Consider the following 20,502-nt stretch of genomic DNA (forward strand, 5'->3'; position numbering starts at 1 on the left):
ATTGCAGATCTCTAGAGAACACCACAGGCCACGCTAAATGCCCAGAATCTCCTGGCAATGTGGAAAAATTGGGGAAAAAAGAAGACTCGCATTTTTTAGGACCCAGGGAAGAAACGTACTTGAGGCTGAGTTCAGGTAAGCTGCATAGAGAGGACATGAAAGGATTACAGAAATTCATAAGAGATTTGGCACAGATAACTCTCCTAGGGCCTGGTATTTTCTAATGCATGATCAAGTCCTCCATCTGCCTGATTCAGCAATGGCACACATTAGGTTATACCTATTAAGGAGGCTCCAGGTGATGAATGACTGTAAGCTCTTTTGAAGGCTTTGCAAACCACTATCCCGAGTCATTCTAACACTTGTATTCCTGATTTACTAGAGAAAAATGCAGGATTACAAGTATGAGAATGTACATAGATGGAGAATTAATATAAATCTTGTTCTGAAGTAGTCTGTTTCCTAGCCTGGACCCCCTCCCCCTTTATATGATTATGGGTATCACAAATTTAATCCCAAGATATTATTGTAATTCTGCAGTGCAGGACCTTGCTACAATGAACGCCCTGACAACAGAGACTGTATTTTTTGAAATCATGTGTTTTCACAGTGAGACAGTCTCTGCTATGTTGGACAGACAATGGTCAGCACTGGTTGGTGTAATGGAGTTTAAGTCGTTGTGTGAAAATGTACAGCAGTTTTTAAAATTAAAAAGAAGACCTGTGGGTTGCCTACAGAGGACCTGATTTGCAAAAGAGTGCGATATTCCCTTTTGAAAACAGTTTGCATATGGGTTTGTTTGTTTTTTTTTTGCAACGTCTTACAGGCCAGATTTGTTAGGCTTATCCTTTCAATGGGAGTATAAAGTTAGGTGTTCTGGCCGCATGCCTATGTGTGCACCTTTTGAAAAATGCAAGGTACACGTAGACGTCTAATACAAGCCACTCCCTCGCAGCTGCTCCCACCCCTACCCCCTGGAGCACTTCTTTTTTTGTGTGTGTTATGAAAATATGATGTAAATTTTAGTGACTGAAAATCCACTTACCCACATACAGTTGACTTTTGGGATTAACTCCATTGTTGCCCATGCAACGGGGGGGCTATGTCTTTTGAAAATTTACCTCCCAGTTCCTTGGTGCTGAAAATCATATTATGAAAATGACATGCTTGGTGATCTGAGTGTGTATCTGCTCTACATCTTCTAAATCATACCTGCTCAGCTTATAAATGGCCACATTTGTCTCTCTCGCTTGCTGCTCAGTGAAAATGGACTGTGATGCTCAAACTCTATTTTCCAACTCAAGTAACACCAGCAGACAATGAGATTGTCAGTGCCTGATGTCACAAACAGAAAGAAACCCCACTTTGAGTTATCACAATCTATTTTGGCAAGGGGGAGAAAAAGTATTGCAATTAGAAAAAGGGTCAGAAATAGACAGAGTTAAAGAGAAAGACCACAATGAGTATGGAGCCATTGCCAAATACAAAATTTGGTAATGGGAGTTCACTATAAGACAGGCTTTTACTTTGGGCTTAGTCTCTGATGCTAGAGGATTTGAAATATTTGACTGTTGTATGCTGTGATAGATGCATTTATGAATTTGCTGTAAATCTCCTTTCTGTTCCAAATACAGATGTGAATACTGGCAGTCAGTCACCCCGCTACTATGGCTTCAGTGCAGGGCCCGGGAAAATCAATGTTGAATTTATTTCTTGTTACAAAAGAGGACTGCATCCTGTTTAAAAGAAAACCTTTGTTGGAATGCACAAGATTGTATGGAAAAATATCATTTTGGGAGAAGGGACCACAAATTGTAAATACAGACTTGGCTCTTACTATTATAATTTCTCAGCGCTGCGAATGGTGCCTCTGTTTTTTGTCCCTCACATTAGTTTAGCCAGGAGTGGCTTGGGAGAGGCATTCATTATGTATCATATATTTAGAACAAATACTTTTCTCGGCAGTGCCATGTATTCATGTTTGCCACACCATTTCCCATGCTGTAGGGTAATGTGATTTAATGATAAAACAGAAGTCATTTTTTTCTTACCCAAACACTGACTTCCACTAAGCACAATTCGATAAGATATGCCACAGATAGCAGCCCAGCATATTGCATTAAATTATTTAGGCATGCATGCCACCATTTTCCAAGAAGAGTGACATATTTCCCTCTGTTTCTCTTTTCACACTGCGCATCAGACATTACCACTTCTCATTTCAGAGGTATTATGCCCTCTGCTCCTTTAAAAAAGGCTGTGGCATTCATTATTTTAGTTCTAAATACCCCCAACCTTTTTATCGTCTCCTCGTTCCACCTGGGTACAGGTTTAGCAATGTTTGTCAGGAGCTCTGCTTGCACTCTTCCCCCTTCCCATCTCTGAAATGGATATCATAGGTTCCAGTTTGCAACTGGGCTTCTACTGCCTGCTGGAAAGATGACGGCAAATTCCCTTTAGAAAGGCAATAATGCCAAAGGAGAAGCATCGCCAAACTGCAAGCCTAGCCTCTGAGTGAACTTCAGACAGAGTGTGGATCCCACTGCAGCCTCATAGGGATGATAATTGAGTCTGGCCCTTCTATCCCCTACATGCGAGGCAGAATACAGAGAGCTCTGTTTATTGGAGAGACTGAGAGATACTCAGGTTACACAGTGAAGGACTAGAAATACTGTAGCATAATAGATTTAGATAGTCATCTGAGTGTAAATGTACCAAGAAACCAAACCGTGTATATGGCACCATTCACAGCATTATTATTATTATTATAACTATTAATAATAATAATAATAATAATTGTAACATTATATTATATATATATATTTATATATATATACAAAAATATATCAGAGTAATTCTAGATAAAGAGGTGGAATCAGTACATATGTCATCACCTGCATCTACAATGACAATTATGCCTTGGTAGGAACTTTGAAATCACAGAGGATTTAATTGTATGTGTTTTGCTATTCCTTTCTCTCTCCTTCGTAGTGTTGCCTCACTCTCATAGCTGTTTTCCTTATGCATTCTTATGTAAAGAGGATTTATATAGACACACATACATATATTGCACATATGTGTGTTTCTCTCTTTCTCTGTGTGTGTGTGTATATATATAAAACAATTTCTTTCACATATGTAGAGAATATTTTCATTATATAATTTCAGAAGGTTTTTCTTCAAAGAATGCTATAAAAATACATGCATCCTCCTTATCTTATTCTCTACATATATTAAATAAAAAGAAAGTATCTTCTCAAGGAGTTGCATGTATTTTTTTCTCACCCATTGTGACTAATTAAATCATTGACTTCAGGTCTCTACTTCTTGGACTTCATAACCCATGAAATAAAATATCCCTGTTATGATGTACTGTATATGTTATAAAATAGCCTGAAGAAATGGAAATCACAGCATGAATGTCCAAGTTAGGAAGTCAGATACAGTATTCAGAGGTATTTTCCTGGTTTGGTTTGTTTAGAAATTGGGCCATCCATTTCAGAAAAGCAACAAGACACAACAGACTAGATGTGTTTGCGCTAGGATAAACACAGATCTTGGATGATTAAAGGCACTCGGGGTTCACTTCCTGCAGCACAGCAATGAAAGAGCATGCAGTTTTTCCAACAAGAACCAACAGCCTGTTGGGTGCTATCGCTTATAGTTTGCTACATATGTATGGATGCAAAAAAAAAAAAACCAAACAAACCACATTTCTTTTCAATAATGGCATTTTCTTTGCTCTAATCATATTTGAACCATCTCTCCACTGCGAAACAAAAGCTCCTTACGTTTTCTTTGGGTATCAGCTAAAGGCACCTGCAGGCATGTGTAAAGTCTTTAAAGAACTGGGGTGTTTTGTTTACTTCATATAGCATACAATACTTGTATAGGCAGTGACACAGTGAATCTGCCCGGTGCCCAAGTGGAAATCCCTCACTAGATCGGAACCACCAAAACTTTTGCATGTGTATCATCCCCCTACTGCAGCACACATCGTGCAGCTGTTGGCGTACTCTCTCTGCCTCTGACCCGCTGCCTCTTCTCTGACCCTCTTTCCATCCCCTCATGATTTAACATTCCACCATTGTTCCATGTATAGACTGAGAAGGAGCACAGTCAGTTTTTTTTTTCTTGTTATTTCTCTTGCCTCAAGGATAGCCCAGTACATGTGTGTCTGTCTTTTCTCGTTAGAACCTTCAAAGGACTGACAGCATTGCATGGCCCTGGGAGGGTTGGGCACAGTGTGAGTACTTGAGTCTAGTTGGTTAGTACACCTGATGCAAGAGACCCTTCCCCTTTACAAAGACTGGCAATAGCACTGCAAGGAATGGACTTATTAAAGCCTTGGAGAAACAATGTCAGGGAGAAAAAAGTGGGTATAATGTTTCATTAGACCCTTGAGGACTATGGTGCGCGTGCTTTTCACCCTTTCAAAATGCAAAGTGGAAGAACAGCTGCTAAGGCGTTCAATGACCATTTGGCCATTGTGGAACCTCAAGACTTCACAATGCTGTTACTGCAACAAAGTGCCTATGGCTAAGGTTAAAAACCCAGGTAGTGCATGGGATGGCTGTGTCCAGCTCCAGATTCTTTGGTTCCTTTTCCTTTGCCAAAATGTGCAAATCCATGAATCAAACTGCTTTTGCTTTTTGGAAACTTTCTGTCTTAGAATTTGCTTCACCATTTCCTAGGATGCTCAGCAACTGATCTTTCCAAAGGGTACACAGCAGAAAGGGGGTGAAGAAGAAGAAAACCTGGCCTGCTGCTCACCAGGAGGTCATACTGGTTTATCCAGAGGCCTGGGGAATGGTGTGCCACTGGATGAAGAGATCTTCCTGCAGACGGTGTTAGTATGGTTCTTGCAACGGCAGCCAGGCCTTTTTATTCTATCATAACCTCTCTGGCAGAGTTTGAGGCAACCCCTGGCAGGAAGATAGCAGCACAGGCAGGGCATGAAGAGGGAGAGGAAGCTCATGGTTGCCCAACGCGCACAACAGGATCCCTGGCTGAAGGAACAGGGGTCATCAGCACAGTTATCCTCATCATCAGAGGAGCAGTGGTAGAAGAGGCCTTTCACACAGCAAAGACAAGTTCCATATTCAATGACGCTTTCCGGAGAACAGAGGCAGCGCTGATTGCAGACCCAGCAGGATGGCAGGCTGCAGGCAAGGGTGCATTCATCACATTTGCATCTCCCACACTCCTCGCAGATGAAGAGATGACCAGCATGGAGGTTAGGTTTTTCAATCATCCCTTTCATGTGCTCCTCAGGCTTTAAGTCACCTGTTTTGGAATGCATCATGATGAGGGAGCTTCCAGAATGTGAAGGAGTAATCCCTGTTAGCAGTCTCTGATCTGATGCAGTGGTGCTACGGGAGACAGAACCGATGGTACTAGAATGGCTCATGTCATGCTGCGAATGTCGAGTTTGGTGATGGTGGTTTTGGCTATGGTGAAGGTCCTGGTGAGCGGAAGACACCAGATGATCCTGGGACCACTCCTGTTTTGGGGCTTGTTGCGAGAGGGATGGACTGGATCGTGCCTGCCTAAAGGGCACTGTAACAGGCCTGTCCACATAGTCATTGTTGGCCCGGATGGAGCGAATCTGATCAATCGAGAGGACCTGCTGGACATCAGCAACAAATGGATCCATTTTTTCCTGCCTCTTATCTTTAATTGTGCTTATAATGAGAGTGGCGCTTTAAGTAGCAACAAGGATTTGGTAGAACAGTGGTGTCAGGGTACATCTGAAAATCCTAAACGAAAAGAAAGAGAAAGACCACACTTTATAGTACGTTATTACTGCAATCATTAAACAATACTCTGAGATGATAAGTTTCAGCTGTAGTTTCTATGATCTCATAATCACAAAAGCATGCATTAATTTTAAAGAGCAATAATGACAGTCAATTAAAATTAAAATTAAATGGTATTATAATATATTGCTTACACATTTTATGACTATACTATTTTCAGTTGTTGGTACTTATTGTTAAGATCTATACATGTAAAAGAGACCCACAGATTCCACCAGATTCCTCTGGAGATGTCACAGTGAAGTGTCTATAGCATATAAACAATGGGCATTAATATAACTAGAAACTTTAGAAGAATCAAGCAATTTGAAGACTAAGTTCTAACAGATGTAATTATAATGAATTTTCCATAAATGATAGATTTCACTGATTTTCTCACACTGTTTCACCTTAATGGTAAAAATCAATAAGACAATTATTACTACATTTTCCAAATTCCAATTCTAGCATTTTACCTATGAGTTTTTTAAAGCAATAGCTGCACACACTTAATTCCTCTTAAAATTAAACTTATCCTATCCATTTTAACTTAACTACTTAGCTATCTAATTTAAGATGACATTTCCCTCTATAGGGGATTAATAACCTCTCAGAGCTGTTGTGCCTTACTGTGATGTCACAGCTATGAATAGAAGGCCTGCTGATTGACGCAGTTTTATAATACATGACTGTGGCATACTGAGTGTACATCACAGCTTAGATGTCAATCAAAATGAATTTCCATAAGTTAAAAACACGGTAGACTATATCAGTACCCCTTATGGTTCTTTAACACCGTGCTTTGTGAAGTATCAACACACTAGTAAGGCTGCGTCAGTTTATTGCTCATGCAGTCTCAGTTCATTCTTAAAAAGAAACAATGCATCAAATTAACACCAAATAATAACTTCCACTGCAGTATATAACCCATATCACTCTAGGTAACCTGAAATCCACAGGTTTGGCAGCACAACAGCTCAAATCCCTTAAAGATTACATCTTTAAGAGTCCACCCATCTTTTTATATTTTAATCCAGCCTAATCAGTAGCAGAATTAAATAAGAAAAACACTAGGTCATATCTAACAATGCACAATGGAGAACATTTGAAAGACTGATTTTCATAAACTAGGTTAACCTAGCAGCACATTCAAAAATATTCAAAAACCCTCCCTACTTTTCATCTGAAAAAAAAACAAACATATTCTTTGATCATTTCTAAGAGGAAAAAAATACCACATAACAGACTACATTTCGTATTCATTTAGCTATCCACATTTCTAAGTCAGTTCCAGCTGGGAAACCCCCAGTGAAGGTTCTGCATGGGTACTGTAGAAGCCTGGAAATGTCTACCAATGTGATGCAATTTCAGCAAGTAATAAACTTCAAGCGTAATGCTCACCATAGCAGATTGATAAACCACCAGGACTATTGCACTTTTTGTTAAATACAGCTTGAAAAGACAGAGAACTGGTTTCAGAGGATGCAAATTACAGACTGTTAGAGTTCTGTGTTTGCCCTGCTGGTCTACTTAGAAGATAATATTAAAGTTCAACAAACAAGCTGTAGGTGATATCTTTTTATTGAGATAGCATAATACATCTGTGACTAGCTTTTGAGAGTTATACGCCCTTTATCAGGTAAGTGAAAAATGAGCTAAAGATGTGGATTCCTGAATACAAATTTGTTATCCAACCTACAATTTATTTGGCTATTGAGACGGTATCCTCCATAGCTTACTTTGCACTGAACTGGTGAAGGGAGTATTACCCTTAACATGTAGTCACCATTTATTAAGTTAATGTCATAAAAAGGTATCACCTACAACTTGTGTACTGACCTTTATTTCCATTAGACTGAAAAGATAAATGATATAATGAGCTTCCAGGATAACTGCAGAGGTTATAAATGAGAGAATAGAGAGATGATCTCTTCATGGCCAAGGACAAGGTCCTTTGCATGATCCTTATCCTCCTTGATCTATCAGCTGCTTTTGACACTGGTGATAATGGTCTACTCCTTGACACACTGCATTCCATTAGATTTTAGAACACTGATCTCTCCTAGTTTTCTTCTTACCACTCTCATTGTACTTTTACTGTATCCTCTGGAGGTTTTTCCAGCACTGCTATTGCAGTTGGTTTGCCTCAAGGTTCAGTCTTGAGCCCTTTTCTCTCCACTTCTCCCCTTGGTCATCTGATTTCCTCCATGGCTTCTAGTATGACTTCTATGCTGATGACTCCCATATTTACCTCTCTACCTCAGAAATGTTACTAACAATTCAGACCTAAATCTCAGCCTGCTTATTTGACATCACTGCCTGGATGTCCCCCTGCCACCTTAAACTTGACATGGCCAAGATGCAACTTCTTGTCTTTCCCACCAAACCCACTTTCCTTCTTCCCTCTTTTTCTGTCTCTGTGGAATCATGCTCTCATCCTTCCAGGTCCCTCAGCCGACAACTGTGAGGTCATCTTTGATGCATCTCTTTTCTTATCTATACACATCCAAAATACTGCTAAAATATGTTTCTTCCACTATAATATTGCTAAAATTCATCCTTTTCTTTCTGAGTATGCCACTAAAGTGATCATATCACCTCCTGCTTAGACTACTACAACTTGCTTTTCATGAACTTCTTGTTGAACCATCTTTCTTCACTGCAATCTATTGAAAATTCGTCTGAATTTTTTATCTTCCTTCAAGGTCACCATGACCATGTACCCTTTCTTCTCACATCACTATATTAGCTACCCATTGGCTACTCAACCTCTGAATATGGTTCAAGCTTCTCTTACTCACCTACAAAGGCATTCATTCTGCAGCTCCTAATTACCTATCTTCTCTTTTCTCTCTACACCCTTCCTAGTGAATTCCATTCATCAGGCAAGTTGCTCTTGTCTGTGTCTGTCTCTTTCACTGCCAAGTCCCAACACCATGTTTTTCACCTTGCTGTGCCATATGCATGGAATAGACTTCCAGATTCAATACATTATGCTTCCTCTCTGCATATTCAAGTAGTAGTAGTAGTAGTAGTAGTAGTAGTAGTAAAATACTTGGATTCAATATGTGTAAGAAGGCTAGCTTTAAGAATTCAATAAATTAATGAACAAATATAGACTATTCAGATACAATAAAAACAGGTGTGAAACCAGACAGGAGAATTCTAGAAGCTAAGCCATATTTATGAAGATCATATCAAACAGATAAAACAGTAGAACCTAGGACACTGTGTGACTACGTATGAAGGATTAGAATCCATTATAAATAGTACATCTTGGCCCAGGTGCTACAGATGGCAAACCAAACAGACTGCAAACTATAACTAAATGAAAGAGAATAGTAGCTTGAGCACATAAAGGTTACTCACATGCTATGGGTATCAAGCATAGACCAAATAAGTAGATTCCTGGGTCCTGGGTAAAATGATCAGATGGTTCTGATTCATACTCACTATGACAGTTTTACCAAATTCATTTGTTTACAGTGCTGCCGCCAGGCATTCTATGATTTTAGTCCTGCTAATGCTTTTAATTACATAGGGGCTCTTTATAATAGAAATTAAAATTAAAAGTAAGGGGCCCAGTTCATTATGAAAGTGCAGGGTGGCCCATGGAAAAGTAGCCTGCCTCCAATACTAGTGCATTGGAGACAGGCTACTTTTCCATGGGCCACCCTGTAGTACTAAAATGGGATTGATCACTGCAAAATCAAAATACTTTAATTAACAAAAGACAGAGTGGAAAAACTCCAGTCCTTAAGGGCCATAATCAAATCTGATTTTCAGAATATCTAAAATATATAAATTAATCCAAACTAAAGCCATGGATATCTGAAATCCTCTAGAACTCAAGTTTGATAGTCCTCTAGTAAAGCTATGGGATAAATGAACTCCAAACATGAACAGTATAGCAGCACTCTAGCAACAATGGATAAGAGGGTATTAGGATCCAAGGAATAAGACTAACAGATTGACCAGGTATTTGACTCACTAGATGAGAAAGAGTCTGAACATGCAGAAGAATACAGCAGTAAGAAACGCACACAAAAAAGCCCCACTTTACTAGGACCCAATGGATAAGACCTTCAGATTAAATAAGTATTGCATTGTCAAACAACAAACTGAGCTGGTACTCTGCCAATATTCAATGTTTTAGAACAGCTGGCTTGGCTAGCTGATTGGTGTGGTAGGAATGCTGCCCCGGGGAGACTCAAGTGTAAGTTTTCTGTCCATCAAGGCAAGCAGGGTTCAGGTCACCTCTGTTAGAAATGGTGGGATTCACATTTCCTTTCTGTTAGAGCTAGAGGGATCAGCTGGTCTATTTGTTAGGACTGCTGGAGTTGGAGAACATCGTAGAGGACATAGGCTTGCATCCCAGAAGAGTGACTACTAATATTCACTGCAGAACTGACCACTCCTGCAGGCATCTAAATTGCAGTGCAGGATTCAGTCTTTAAGGAGGAATCCTTATCAATTCTCCACCGGCATGGGAATCTAAATTAATTGCCAGGATAATCCAGGGGAGAGAAAAAGGGAAAAAATATGAAACAGGTAAAATGATGACTATCACCCAACTTAGCAAACTAAACAGATACAAAATTCCAGTGGATAAGAAGAGTAGACTGAATTAATAAAACATTTTCCAGGAGAAGGATATTTAATGTCAATTTAATACCTTGCCTACAATAGTTGAAAGTCCAAGGTAGGTCATTAACCAAAGGAAATGCTCAGTCCACTAATGTAAGTTTAAATCTAATTTTACATGGTTAAGTTGGTTAGTTATATTTTTTTTTTTGAAAGCAGAAGACATTTTTTATTTATTTGATTTATATTCTGCTTTTCAGCACTTCAAAGTGGATTACATTCAGGTGCTATAGGTATTTCCCTCTCCCCAGAGGGAGTCTAAGGGCCTGATTCATCAAGGTGTTTTCCCATAGACACAGAATGGGAGAAAAGCCTTAGTAAATCAGGCAGTAAGTTTGTACCTGAGGTAATAGAGGATAAAGTGATTTACCCAAGGTCACAAAGAGTGGCAGAGGGATTTGAATCCTGGTCTGTAGTCTATGCTTTAACCACTAAGCTACTCCTCCACTAAATAGTTAAGTCAGTCAAACAAAGTATTTTAAGGAACTCTATATGCTGCATTCCAGCAAAAAGCTTGCTTAGCCTTAAACTCGTAATATACCATGAAGCACAGCAGAAATAAAAACGTAATTTGGACTGCTAAAAAAATAAAGTAATGATTTAAAAAAGAGGCAGGGGAATTCATAACACAGCATTAAAATTAGAACTAAGGATTTTGCTCTTATTATCACTTCCACATAATCATGGCCACCATTTTTATCTCCAAAGGATGTTTAAAAAGCTTTAAAAAAAAATTACACATAAAATATAAACAAATCACACAGTTCCAAAACAGCTAGATGAATATAGCAGTAGTTGAAATGCTATCAGTGTTTTTTTTCTCCACTATGTGTAGACTCTTTTGCCTTTAGTAGTTGTTTTGGATCTGTGGGATTAGTATATATTTTATGTGCTAAAATAGCTTTCTTTTTTTTTTTTTTAAACTTTTTTGGCATCTTTTAGAGACAAAAATGGCCATGATTATATGGTAACAATATTAAGAGCAAAATCCTTAGCTCTAATTTTATTGCTGTGTTAGGAATTCCCCTGTCTCCTTAAAAAATAATTTCATTATTTTTCAGCAGTCCAAATACTGCTTTTTGCCTCTGTTGTGATTCATGGTAAATTACTAGTGTTAAATTGTAAATGTATTAAGGTTTTTTTCTTAGTAATTATTTTAGTATTAAACTAAACATTCTGGTATTCTATTTTGTATTACTGTGGTTTTCGGTGGATAAGAAACAGCACACTAATCTGGAATTGTGGTAAGAAAACGTGGCTTTGGGGCGTAAACAGAACTGAATGGGCACTAAGACCCAGAAGATAAGGTTGTTGAACTGAACCGAATGCCTTAGGACCCCGCGGAGACAGCTAAGGGCTGAACAGGATAAAAAAGGGATTGAATGACAATAAATTGTTTGCCATTCCGGACGTGCTGAATCCGATCCGGCAGGATGGACTGAAATAGATACTGCAAGCGTAGGCAAAAGGAAACAGAAAAAGTCACCAGAAGGAGCAGGCAGGCATGGGCAATCAGCAGAGAAATGAAGAAAACAATCCAATTACAATCACATAAGCAAATCTAGGGGGAGAACGGACTTCACCCATGGAAGCAGCCCGAGGGAGTGATCAGTTTCATCCCAAATGAAATGAAAATAGTTAAAACAACATATTTACAATTCTGGACAATCCTACAGCTATATTCTAACAGATGTAATTTAAAGTTCCCATTTTTAAATGGCTCCGGTCGATATTTTAGAGGAGTTGATTGGTAATCAGTGCTAAGTGCTTTAGTTTGTTTTAATGCATATATAATTTGGAGGAATTTTTCTCAAAATACGAGGTTTTGCTTTTTTTCACTGCAGATTTCATAGAGGATTACACCTGAAAGAAGGAAAGGGACAATTTCCATTGCACAACTCCCATCACTTATTCTTGTACTTGGCACGTGCACACACACGTAATATACACACAACACACACACACACCTTTCACATCAATTAAAAACACCTTGTGCACATTTAACTTTTGGAATTAAAATCATTCCATGAACTGAATTGGGTAGTAGTCTTACATTTAGAAGCCAGCATATTAACAGTAACAAACACCATATTTGGGGTATTTATTAAAAGGGTATTAAAAAAAGAGTAAGAAAGTTTTGGGGTTTTTGGGTTTTTTTGGAAGTTGTTTGCTTCTGCTCGATTATTCGTATAGATATTACATTCTGGTTAACTGAAACCCTGCCTGTCTGTAGTATCTCTCTGCCTTTAAATACTACATGTCCTCCTGAATATTATAAATAATAAACCATTCAATGAAAGCATTAACCAAACTCCTACCTCATGGGAAATGTCTGACCTTGTCTGGTTCAGATGCTGTTTGAAAGTAAGCCACTTTGTTTCTGCCTTTTTTCTAATAGCCTTTCCAGATAGTGCCTCTTTGCCTATGTATTTTCCACATTTGTATCTTGAAAGCAATGATCATTTTATTTGTAGGCAATAAAAACTGGACAATGGCCTGACCTCAAGACATTCAAACTATATATCATTTGCATGATTACAGAAGCAGATTTGGTGGATGACTTGTCTTCTACTTTTTTCTTTAGTTGTCTACAGCTGGTAATTCTGATTACTTGAGATAAAGCTACCTAAAAATCTCTGCCATTCTGTTTCTTTCTCAGAATTCACAGGATCTGTGTAATGCTGCTGAATATTATTTACAGTTTTGGTGATTATATCAACAAATTGGGCACACAAGTTAGGAAGATGACATCTTAGTTCATGGGACTGATGCTTTTCTGAAACAGTGTTCTAAAATTATGTATTTATTTATTTAGGTGTTTTATATACTGTCATTCTAAAATAAGATCTCAATGGTTTACAAGATCAGCTTTCAGTTACTGGGATAACAATCCCATTCTGTTTCAATGTTCATATTCTAAGTCAAACAGTAAATACATTTTTAGGTCATAATTATAATTATTAACTTTCCCAACTAGATTTTAAAATGGTATCCCTTTTAACAAAATTAACTCCTAAAGTGCTTTCCTTTTAGATATCATGCTATATAGGAATGTACCATGCCTACCCGTCTGGAGATCTATCATTTGATGATATACTTGTACTAATACTGTACTTATGCCCTAAGAATCCTGAATACATGCAATCTTTCCTCATGAGAAAAGCAAGATCTCATTATTCGCAACTTGCAGAGGAGCAATTAAGGGATACTGATGGCAGCTAGATTTTATATTGTCTGCTTTGTCATGGCATAGTTGCTTTTTATAACTTCTAATAATGAAAAATAAGATGCACTGCATTATCAGGTCTATGGCATTATAAGAATTGACACTATGCACTATTTGAAACAGGAGATCTGTAAAGATAAAGATTAATATATAATATGGGGGGAGGTCAATTTTCAAATAGATTTCCACAGGTAAACTTATGTTTGCCTGACAAAAAAAAAAACCTTTGAAATTCTCCTCCCTCCCATAAAAAAAATAAACATATGGTTCATAATATGCATATTTTTCCCATAGGGGAAAGGGGCAGCTCTTGGGGTGATGTTAAGGTGGGCCCGTGGAAGTACTTGTGGGAATTTCATTTTTAAATCTCTGTTCCTGCTGTTTCCCATGTACTTTGCACCTACCAAGTATATGGGGTAAAGTATTCCTGTAGCACTAGCCAGCACAGAATTTCCAAAGAGAAACGCCTAGAATTTTCAAAGTGAAACTGTGTGGGGACTTTCCCTTTGAAAATCAGCTTGCAGGCCCACAGGTACAAATTCTCAGACAAGCTCTCCTTGAGGTTTGAAAACTGGCCTCTATGGGGGGGGGGGGTAATTTTCAAACAGCCCACTTAAATTAGGTGGCAAAATCATATGCAAGATACGCCAATTTTCAAAGCTGGCTTACGCACATAAATCCACACTGAAAATAATCCCTCCACAATTACATCTGCTATTATGTGCACTGAAACATTTCAGGAAAATGTATATACATAATTATCGAAAATCCAAAAGCATGCACATAAGTCCAAACTCCCCCCTACCACCACCCCTGGAATTCCTCCTCTCAGTTAGTAAACCTATATGCAAACAGGATATACGCACATATGTTTACCTGTATATCAGGTGGGCAATTTTGTAAAAAGTCATTTCTGAGGATAAAACACAGTGTTTCCTACAAGCGCATCTTTAAAAATTACTTTCCTTGAGTTAATTCCCCATCTATCTTTGTATTTGTTGTAGCTGTAGATACTAATTACGAACATGTTGTAACTATGAAACAGCAATGCACAACCCTAACAACAGAGATAAGGCACATTGGATTTCCAAGCAGGCTGGGGTAACCCACACAGAGCAGCAATGGTTAAAAAGCTAACATTAGCAAGTAGGGGGAAACTGGTTGTTTCAGACAATAACCACACAAATGTTGAAGGATTGTGCATTACTGCAAAATTTGCTGGAAAAACATAGGAAAGGTCTGGATATTGGATTAATAAGTTTTGTAAGCACCAAAAAAGCAAATGATAAGGCATGGAATACCTACCAAGTGTAGGTGGTGCAGGCCATCACCATAACAGAATTTAAATATGTTTGGGACAGGTATTGAGCGCAATGGTATGACTAGGGATGAGAGTTTGGGTGAAAGACATGATAAGGAGATGGCATTGATTTAAATAGAGCAATTTATATGCTCATCTTCCCAAACTAATAGAGAATCAGATAAGAAGACAACAGGGCAGACCGAATGGTCCAGTTTGGCCTTATCTGCCATCATTTGCTATGTTGCATGCACATGAAGAAAACAAGTACAGGATTCAGCAATCCCCAGCATGCATGCCACGCGCTAGCATGCAAGCATATTCTGCCCAAGCCACCATTCTGAGCTACAATGCCAACGCCCTGAGTATTTTCAAAATCCACACCTTGAGCATGCTAATCTTGCATTGCTTCAGAATGGCAGATCTGAGGCTTTAGAAAATACTTGTGCATGCCACCAGCATTGTAATCTGGTATGGTCTGCCTGGACCAGGTAGAATTCCTGTTACATGTCCTCTAAGCGTTCTTCTGTTTTGCCTCCTCCACTCCCTCTCAGGCTCGCACCATAGCACTTCAGCTGGGAATTTGATGAGGATCCCTGCACCAGATCCAGCGGGGGGTGCTAGGAGATGCTGCCCTTCCTGAGCACTGGCTGGGGCTGGTGGAGAAAGGGAGGCAGAGATCTGAGGAAAGAGGGTGGAGGGGGATCCTCAGGGCCAGCAGAAAGGAAGAGCACATGGTGTCTACTGGAAGCAGAATCTGTTTCTTGTCTTTCCAAGAGACTTCCCTGTCCCAGGAGAGGTGCAACGGAAGCATGAATACCCTGGCAGTCGTTTTTATGTCTTCCCACTTTATAGTGCTTGAAACGATAGCGGCAATAGCAACCACTACCTGCAGCAAGAGGAGAGGAGAGAAGTGCTGGGGACATTACAGGCTTTGATACACTGATTTCCTAATGGACCTCTCCTCCACCAGAATCCATCATGGGAATCCCCCCCTCGTCTGAGGAAAACTTCCCCAAGGGGCCCCCTCTGCAGACTTCATCAGGGGACCTTACCCACCACCCACAGACTTCATGTTGCCTACCCCATATTATAACATGAACACAATTATGTTTCAAAGTTTTGTCATAAAATAGTTGACGCTGCCCAGTAAACCCAAACAATGCTTGACAAGAGGCACTGGACCCATTGACTTTCAGGCAGCACTGGTACAGTATCCCCTGTTAATGCTGCTGCAGCCTTCCTGAAGAATGTGCATGTGTGGTGCAGTGCAATGACTGCATCCTTGGGTCAGATTTATTTTCACTTCACAAAGTGAAGTTGATATATGTCGTAATTCAGGGGACAAGATTACCTGTAGGCAGAAGGCTCTTTGCCTCCATTCTGAGTCAAGGATAGTTCATCTCACCTATATCATATAAGCATTTTCCAAATCTCTAATTTGTCATTATTAGCGTATACTCTGGCCCCATACAATTGCACGGAGATTCTAAAGCTCTCTTCAAGCTCTTCCTGGCATGTACTTAATGTACAAATGTACTATGAATGAAATTGAGTGATATTATCCACCATATTTTATGCATATACAGAAGACTTCTGTCTTGGCTTTTAGGGTTGCTTTCCTGCTGTTTGCAATATGTAAGTTAGCCAGAACATTAAGAAAAATAATCCTTTCCATTATTTCAATTTAATAAACAATAATTTATTTAGAGTAAGGAAGTTCTGCGCTATCTTTCCATTCTCCTATCTACTCTGAGACAGATCCATAGGCAGAGATACTGTGGACAGAGGGACAGATATCATCCATAGTGATATACAAATGCTGAGAAAGTAATATTAGAAAGATGAATTTACCACATAATTTACCTTGCAGAGTTCTATATAATGTATATGTGTATTTATATTACACACTTTATGGCATTTATTAAAAAACAAACCACATTCTGCATGAATAAGTGACTTACCTCGGTGAGAGAGTAGACCCATCTTGGTAATAACTGCAGAAATAATTCCTGCTGAGCTTTGTGCAGCGGCTTCTGCTGTTCTTGACTTTCTCTGGCTCTCTGGCTCTCCCCCTCTGTGTATCGCTCTCTCTCGCTCTCTCTCTCTCTCTCTCTTTAGAAAGTCTGAATGAAAACTCCTCCTCGGTCAGTGGAACAGGCAAAGGAGATGTGTGTGCGTCTCCCCGAAGCTCTGTCTCTCTGATGCAACAGATACAAATGATCAAGTATGAGAGAAAGGCAAAGACTTTTCTTTTCCTGCATCTGTTATATATGGAGCGAATAGCAAAATCCTCATTTGCCCAGAAAGCTGTCAGGAAGTGGAAAGTCCTCTGGTCAGAGAGACGAACAGGAGCTGCGGCTGCTGAAAGCGATGCATCTGTGCATGCATACGGTTTGGTGCACAAGGTTTATGTGCTCCCGTGTTAGAAATGTATATATAAATATTTATCTGCGTATAGAAACAGAGGGAAAGGCAAGAGGTTGTAAGGTTGCAGGGTCCTGGGTTCTTAGTTAAGCAGGCTGGCTGTTTTGTGAATGTGAATGTTTTCTGGAGGTCTTGTGAATGGGCTAGAGGGAAGATGGAAGGGGGTGGGGTTTATTGTTCATGCTATAATTTCTCTCTCTCTCTCTCTCTCTCTCTCTGTCGTTTGCCTTCCCTTCCCGGAGCTGTAGCTCTTAATGCCTGGCTAAGTGGCGTCATCTAGCTGAAATTGAATCGGCCCATTAGCACTCCCCATAGGGTTTTCTGTATCCGGTCCCTGGGCAATGACTGCAACAGAATTAAAAAAAAGAAGGGGGAAAAAAAAACATTTTTAAGGAGGACCCATATAAATATTTCATTCTGAATCTCGATGTTCTGTACTTTCCGGATTTTCCATTTCTGGAATTACATTAAACGTCACACTCACGTAAATGATTTTGCATGCTTTCCTTCCTTTGTTCCTTGCCTAATGTTCCTTTCCTTTCTATCTTCATCTTTTCCTCTCTCTCTCTCTCTCTACTGCCATCAGCAATAATATCCCAAGAAAAACTTTTGTCACATTGCTGGATTACTGTTGTCTCTACCGTTACACCAGACTCTATGCCACCAGCTCCAGCTCTTTATTATGATGTGTTTAGATTAGAATATGCCAAAGCCATAGCATTGCCATAAAAATAACATAGTTACAGTATAACAGACTATTGTGTGCCAAACACATGGTACTGCCAGAGGAATACTATAGAAAAGCTGTCTAGGAATGCTACATCATTGTCAGATGTTAAGTATGACTTCGAGATATAGTGAAACCTGCAGAAAAAGGACTTCTTGGTCTACTCAGTCCGTCCATCTCTACCTGAGTGTCTACTGTGCTGCTACAATTCCTACTAAATGACTGATCCCCTTGACCTGCTGTTAAGATCCCTTTGTGTCTGTTCCAAGTATACGGAAGTTCTGCCTCTGCTTGGGTTCCTATAAAATCACCTGGATGTCTGTTCCCATGTGCTTAGCACTATTTTGTCACATCCATTTTGAGCCTGCATTCTCCTTCTTTCACAGCAGGGGTATTTTTGTGGCATCAACAGACCTCTCCATATCAGCATCCGATAATTCCCAGCATCTTGTCAGCTATGAGACTTTCGTGTTGCAGAGGCAAACTAAAATCTTTACTGAAGCACAAGAAAGGTAGCAAGAAGAATAGTGTAAAAATGCGCTAAAGGTAAATAAAAACTAGTTTAAATAAGAAATGATTCTGCAATCAATAAATCCCTTTTTAGGGTCATTAGGTTTCTGCCTGTAACTTGCCCAGTAATTCTTAACTGAAAAATAAAAATTATTTATGAAATGGGCCCCTGAGGATCCAGAGATGTGGAGGATTTCCGCGGGTAGCTCATCGTGGGACAGCTGTCCCCCAGCAGTCAAATTCCTTTCAACAATCCAATAGAGGCCAAGCACAAAAAACATGCTAGCTAACCTCCTTTCTTTTTAATCCTGTCATTATTACAAGAGGTCCTCTGTCCAGACATAGATATGTTTCTCCTTTGATAGAGTGAACTGCAATCACAAGACTCTATACTTGTCTTTATGGAGGAGTAACCTAGGAGCAGCTAAATACAGGGACATGTTCTTGGCCTAGTGCTTTATAATATATTTATAAATGATCTGGAAAGGGGAGTGATGAGTGAGGTGATCAAACTCCACCCTGGTCTCTATTTTCTGTCCTGGTCTCCAGTATAGAGGGAAGTGACAGAATAGAAGTTTGTTGTTGAAATAAAATTTGCAAATGACTTGGAGATGTTAAATCAGAAGCAGATTGTGATACATTGCAGGAGGATCTTGTGAGATTGGAAGATTGGGCATCCAAAATGGCAGATGTAATTTAATGTGGCTAAGTGCAAAATGTTGCACATAGGGAAAAATAACCCACCTTGTAGTTACACGATGTTAGCTTCCATATTAGGAGTTACCACCCAGGAGAGAGATCTAGGCATCATAGTGGATAATACATTGAAATTGTCAGCTCAGTGTGCTATGTCGATCAAAAAAGCAAACAATGTTAGGAATTATTAGGAAAGGAATGGTGAATAGAATGGAGACTGTCATAATGCTTTTGTATCACTCTATGGTGAGACTGCACTTTGAGTACTATGTGCAATTCTGGTCACCACATCTCAAAAAAGATATAGTTGCACTAGAAAAGATATGGAGTACTGCAACCAAAATGATAAAGGGAATGGAACAGCTTCCATATGAGGAAAGGCTAAAGAGGTTAGGTAGGTTCAGCTTGGAGAAGAGACAGCTGAGGGGGATATGATAGAAGGCTATAAAATCATGAGAGGACTAGAACAGGTAAATGTGAATTGGTTATTTACTCTTTCAGATAATTGAAGGACTAAGGGACACTCCATGAGGTTAGCAAGTAGCACATTTAAAACTAATTGGAGAAAATTCTCTTTCACTCAACGCACAATTAAGCTCTGGAAATTGTTGCCAGAGGATGTGGTTAAGGTAGTTAGCATAGCTGGGTTCAAAAAAGGTTTGGACAAGTTCCTGGAGGAGAAATCCATAAGCTACTATTAATCAAGTTGACTTAGGGATTAGCCACTGCTTATTACCAGCATTAGTAGCATGGGATTTATTTAATGTTTGGGTACTTGCCAGGTCCTTGTATCCTGGATTGACCACTGTTGGAAACAGGATGCTGGGCTTGGTGGACCCTTGGTCTGACCAAGAATGACAACTTCTTATGTTCTTACGATTACAGTAGCAGGCTGTGAGCCAGGGAAACAAAGGTTCATATCCTGCTGATGCTCCTTATGCCCATGTGCAACTCACTTCACCCTCCATTGCCTCAGGTGCAGGCTCATTTATCAAAATGTGTTAGGGCCCTAATAAATATATTAAAAAGCACTGGTACACATACAGATCCCTGAGGCACTCCACTGTTTACCTTTCTCCACTAAGAAAACTGGCATTTAATCCTACTCTCTGTTTCCGATCTTTTTGCCAGTTTGCAATCCACAAAAGGACATCGCCTCCTATCCCATGACTTT

At 39.4% G+C, this 20,502-nt stretch overlaps 1 protein-coding gene across 2 annotated transcripts; it reads right to left on the minus strand.

The window, feature by feature from the left end:
• Positions 1-730: 730 nt before the first annotated feature.
• Positions 731-18,578, minus strand: SPRY3 (sprouty RTK signaling antagonist 3). 2 transcript variants are annotated; one of them, XR_003857465.1, is made up of 3 exons: positions 16,933-17,655; positions 1,122-5,759; positions 731-1,072 (listed from the first exon to the last, which is right to left on the minus strand). XR_003857465.1 is itself a non-coding variant. In XM_029606639.1 (3 exons), exon 3 carries the CDS (start codon positions 5,654-5,656, stop codon positions 4,781-4,783), a length of 876 nt encoding a protein of 291 aa, XP_029462499.1. In that variant the 5' UTR covers positions 5,657-5,759; positions 16,933-17,169; positions 18,434-18,578; the 3' UTR covers positions 731-4,780. The 2 variants fall into 2 exon arrangements, 1 of the variants encoding a protein (XP_029462499.1); XM_029606639.1 differs by adding an exon at positions 18,434-18,578 and having other exon boundaries at positions 731-5,759; positions 16,933-17,169.
• Between the last annotated feature and the right edge of the window lie 1,924 nt (positions 18,579-20,502).

This window comes from Rhinatrema bivittatum, chromosome 6 (assembly GCF_901001135.1).
Source record: "Rhinatrema bivittatum chromosome 6, aRhiBiv1.1, whole genome shotgun sequence".
Taxonomy (NCBI): domain Eukaryota; kingdom Metazoa; phylum Chordata; class Amphibia; order Gymnophiona; family Rhinatrematidae; genus Rhinatrema; species Rhinatrema bivittatum.